Source organism: Erythranthe guttata, chromosome 2, assembly GCF_056151865.1.
Source record: "Erythranthe guttata isolate IM_541 chromosome 2, IM_541, whole genome shotgun sequence".
Taxonomy (NCBI): Eukaryota; Viridiplantae; Streptophyta; class Magnoliopsida; order Lamiales; family Phrymaceae; genus Erythranthe; species Erythranthe guttata.
The window spans coordinates 12,621,618-12,626,666 of record NC_142534.1 but is presented as its reverse complement, the minus strand read 5'-3'; the positions used below and the strand labels follow the sequence as shown (position 1 = coordinate 12,626,666).

Sequence of the window (5,049 nt, the reverse complement as noted above, 5' to 3'; positions counted from 1 at the left end):
AATCTTGTTCCTTTTAAATACTTTCTACCAATTAACTACAAGCCAATTTATTTACACAAGATTTGGAATTTAAAAAGGAGTATATACATAAAAAATAGAAAAAAAAAAATAACATATTAGGGGTCTGTGACTCTGGTAAGGCTGTATTAATTTTTACTAAATTTCAATTTAACCCCTCATTAGTTATAAATATAAAAAAAACCCCAAAATATTATATATAATTTTTTTTTTTTTTTAATCCAAGGGTGTGCAACTGCACACCCTAGGACTATGGTAGATACGCCACTGTATATATATATGCATAAAGGCCTTTGCAGTGCCCAGTAATAAGGTAAATTACAATGTATGGTCAATTTATGGAGAAAAAAAAAACCCCTTGTTTGAATAATTATATATACCCCTCTCAACTATGATTTTTTCTTATACATTTACCCTTATGGTGTTAAATTTAACATAATCATCTAGATTTCGTGGAATGTGCCCTAATGTGTACTCATTTTGTGCAAAAATACAGTTTCTGATGCATCACAATTTAATATATACAAGCCAAAAAACACAACATGATCATCTTGCTTCAAAATGTGGAGTTCGAATGGGACCAAACGAGTACAAAAGTGATAATATTCCATATAATCTCGAAGATTTCACTAAATATGAAACCGCAAGGGTGGACGTGTAAGAAAATTTATAGTTGAGGGGTGGTTGTAATTATCCAAACAAGATGGGGGGTTTCGTAAATTGATCATACTTCAGGGGTGGTTGTAATTTACCCATAATAATAATAAGGGTATATTACAACCACCCCCTGATGTATGGTTAAATTATAAAGATCCCCTCTTGTTTGAGTAATTACAACCACAATATTCTTACACGTCCACCCTTGTGGTTTAAAGTTTAGTGGAATCTTCGAGATTATATAGAATATTATCACTTTTGTACCCGTTTTATCATATTCGAACTCCACATTTTGAAGCAAGATATGATCATAATATGTGTTTTTTGGCTTGAATGTATCACATTGTGGTGCATCAGAAACTGTATTTTTACATAAAACGAGTACAAACTAGAACACATTCCACGAAATCTAGATGATTATGTTTAATTTGACACCATAAGGGTGGAGATGTAAGAAAAAATCATAGTTGAGGGGTAGATGTAATTATCCAAACAAGAGGGGTTTTTTCGTAAATTGACATACCTCAGGGGTGTTTGTAATTTACCCTAATAATAATAATAATAACAATAATAATAATACAAAAGGTAATTAACAGGACACGGGTTGACCACGATGGAAATGAAGTGATGGAATTAAGTAAACCATGATTAATTTACGTTACGGCTCAATCCTCAATCCCCATTTCTCCGCACCTTCTCACGCACTTTTCTTACAAAGGCAGAAACCCCCACCCAAAAAAACCCCCAAACGCTCTCTCTCTTCTCTCTCTCTCTCTCTCTTTCTTTCTCTCTCTAGACTTTCTTATTCTTCTTTATCTTACTCTACCTAAACGCAGAAGACAGCTGACCCTCCCAAACTCAGAAAATTTAGAAGAAAAAAAAATAAATTGGTAAGCCTTTCTGTGTAATTATATTCACTGTTTTATTTATGAAATTAATGGGTTTTTTTTTTTTTTTTTTTTTTTGTATTTATTTTAATTTTAATTTGTGTCAACTCTATGGTGTAAAGTTCGCATCTTGGGGGTAGGTGGAGTGAAAATTCTTGATTGTTAGGTGATCTTTATGGTATTACAGGCAAGAATGAATTATGTTTGGTTTTTTGCTAAATTTAGTGATGATACGGTGTCGTTTTATATGTTCTAAGTTTTCAATTGCGTATGTTATTAATTGGAACTATAAATATCTCGTATTCCCTTAAAAGAGATTGTAGATCAGTGATTCTATTAGGGTTTTTGAAGATCACATGACAACCGATTGAGGTTTCGGTTTCGATTAATAATTTATGAAGATTCCCCCTTTCGATTGATGATTTGATACTTAATTTATTAACTTGTAGGAAGAGATAAATGGGATTTATTGAGGGGTTATTTTTAATTCTCATTTAATTATGTACGATCCGGATAATACCGAGAATTTAACTCGGCGAACTTTCCGCGTTTTGTATCAGGGAAAAAAAAAAACCCGTCTTTGTTAAGCGGTGCGAGAGGGGTGACAGAGAAGTGAACGTGTGATTGAATACGGTTGTTGGACTGCTGAGTCAGTGCTAAAATGGGCATTTTCGAGGAAATGGGCTTTTCCGATAATCTCGATTTTCTCTCTCCTCGAGAAGTCGAAGTTACCCCGGAGGTCGATCCAGTGGATGAAGACTACAGCGATGAAGAATTAGATGTGGACGAACTGGAGAGACGTATGTGGAAAGACCGAATGCTCTTGAAACGCCTCAAGGAGCAGCAGCAGAATAAAACCAACGGTGGCGGCGTTGCGAGGCCACACCGTAACTCCCAGGAGCAAGCGCGCAGGAAGAAAATGTCCCGCGCCCAAGACGGGATCTTGAAGTACATGCTGAAAATGATGGAAGTCTGCAAAGCACAGGGCTTCGTGTACGGTATAATCCCCGAAAACGGAAAGCCCGTCACTGGAGCGTCAGACAATCTCCGCGCGTGGTGGAAAGAGAGGGTTCGGTTCGACCGGAACGGGCCCGCCGCAATTGCTAAATACAGCGCCGAGAATTCTATTCCCGGGACAGTCAATGAGGGGTCGTTGAGTGCGGTGGTTTCGACCCCCCGCACGCTCCAGGAGCTTCAGGACACTACATTGGGTTCGTTGCTGTCGGCATTGATGCAGCACTGCAATCCGCCACAGCGGCGGTTCCCACTAGAGAAGGGGGTGCCGCCGCCGTGGTGGCCGACCGGGGAGGAGGAGTGGTGGGCACAGTTGGGGTTGCCGGAAGGGGAATCTCCTCCACCACCGTATAAGAAGCCGCACGATCTGAAGAAGGTGTGGAAGGTTAGTGTTTTAACGGCTGTGATCAAACACATCTCCCCCGATATTTCAAAAATACGTAAGCTCGTCCGCCAGTCCAAGTGCTTACAGGATAAGATGACTGCAAAAGAGAGCGCTACCTGGCTCTCGATTGTTAATCACGAAGAGGGTTTGTCGAGGAAGCTGTACCCCGACAGCTGTCAACCGTTGATTGGTGGTGGGGCCGGATCGTATTTGGTTAGTGATAATAGCAGTGACTATGATGTGGAAGACGATGAAGTGGAATGCAAGAAAACCCTTGATAGGAATCTTTTCGGTTTTGGTGTTTCTGTGGCTAAAGACGAGCCTACTTTTGTCGTGCCACCGTTTAATCCGGTTAAAGGAGAGATTTTTGACGTTGATTCGGATTTTTTCCCGAAAAGGAAACAAGTTTCTTCTGCGGAGGAGGAGAATAATCAAAACGGGGGGAACGTGTATACGTGCGAGTTTGTGCAGTGCCCACACAGTGATTTTCGTATGGGGTTTAGTGACAGAACGTGGAGAAACAATCATCAAAATAATTGCCAATTCCGCTTTAATTCTGCTCCGACGAATAGTAATCTGCCAGCTCGTGTGGATGTTTCTGAACTTAGGCTTCCGGAAGATGGCGAAAGAATGATTAACGAGCTCATGTCTTTCTATGATAATAACAATAATAACAATACCAATAGGTTCGATTCCGGGAATTTCAATGCTCTTGTAGACCAGAATCGTCCACCTCAGCAGATTGGACATGAGGGTAATTTTGTCGAACAGGGAGGTTTATTTGGTGGGCGGGGCCCGTTTCAAGAATCCGCTTTTCCGTCAACGGAAATCGGTGGATTCGGATTTGATTCGCCGTTCAATTTTACACAGGCCGACTATTCATCGTCCATGGATCCTTCGTCGAGGCAGGAAGTATCTTTGTGGTACCTTTAGGAGCTGTGTGCAAAAGATCCGTACTATTACGTAAGGCTCTGTAAGAAGCCACGTCATCGTGTGCCCGTTTAACGTTCTTAATATAGTATGTGCTGTAGATAAAGTGTGTTTTACTGTGTGTTGAACTCTAGCTCTTTAGCTTAGCAAGTATTGTATTTGACTTAATTATGGAGGGGAAGGTTGTGCTTTCTTCTCCTTGCATGTGTTTTGGTTTTTTGAGATGGGGAAGACAATATGTTATTTGTGTGAGTTATGTAATAAAATAATGCATGTGAATTAATTATTAATCTAATGTTTGATATTTCCTATGTTTTGTTCATACATGTTATTGCACATGAAAAATGATTGCATAAAAACTTGAAGTTATGTTTAAATCGGTTTTTTCTATGCTACACCCGTTGAAGGTTGCACTTGATCTACACACATCAATGTGTGTGTTTATGGAGGTTACATCAGGTGTTTTTTTATCGTTGATCTATACACATCAATGTGTGTGTTTGTGTGTATATGCACGATAATTACAGTTTCAGTCCATATATTATTTGATTAGTTCCGTCCGTATGTGATTACGTCACGTGAGACGCACATGACTCTTGTTTTCAGGGGCTTCTTAGAAGAGAGTCAGCTAACGCAATTGGTTAGAGCCCCGCACAGTTGTGGAGTCACATATTTTATTTTGGGCAAAGTTCACTTTGCATCCCTAAATTATAGGATATGTCGCAAACACACCTTTTAATTACGAAATGTACCAAATGTCCCCTCAAATTTACCAGCAGTTGTTTTAGCATTTGTCTTTTTTCTGACATTTTCACCCCTCTGTTGGCTATAAATATTGTGCAAGGGCCCGAACCTTAAATGTTCCTTTTTTACTTGTATTTTTCCTCATTTTTGTATTTGAAATTAGTTCTTTTTGGCTCATTCTTACTTCTTAATTTCACTATAATATCCGGTGGTAGCTCTAATGGTCATCAACAAGTAGTTTGAGCTCAATTTCAGATGGTATTCTAAATCAAAGTGGATTAGTAATCGGATACTCAATTTTCTTAATTAAATCAAGTATCTCAAAACAGAACATCAAATCAGGGTAAAACATCTCTCTATGTAAGTCAAACCCCCGACATATTCAAATTCCGACAAGCTTCCATGATGAATTTT

At 39.0% G+C, this 5,049-nt stretch overlaps 1 protein-coding gene across 1 annotated transcript; it reads left to right on the top strand.

Annotated features, from left to right (window-relative positions):
- Window positions 1-1,285: 1,285 nt before the first annotated feature.
- On the top strand, window positions 1,286-4,202 carry LOC105969734 (ETHYLENE INSENSITIVE 3-like 1 protein). Its single transcript, XM_012994505.2, has 2 exons — window positions 1,286-1,565; window positions 2,123-4,202. The coding sequence occupies exon 2, from the start codon at window positions 2,224-2,226 to the stop codon at window positions 3,892-3,894; it is 1,671 nt and encodes a 556-aa protein (XP_012849959.2). The 5' UTR covers window positions 1,286-1,565; window positions 2,123-2,223; the 3' UTR covers window positions 3,895-4,202.
- The last annotated feature ends 847 nt before the right edge of the window (window positions 4,203-5,049 follow it).

What these genes read in the sequence shown, in the direction of transcription:
- LOC105969734 (XM_012994505.2), top strand. Translation starts at nt 2,224, where the DNA reads ATGGGCATTTTCGAGGAAATGGGCTTTTCCGATAATCTCGATTTTCTC.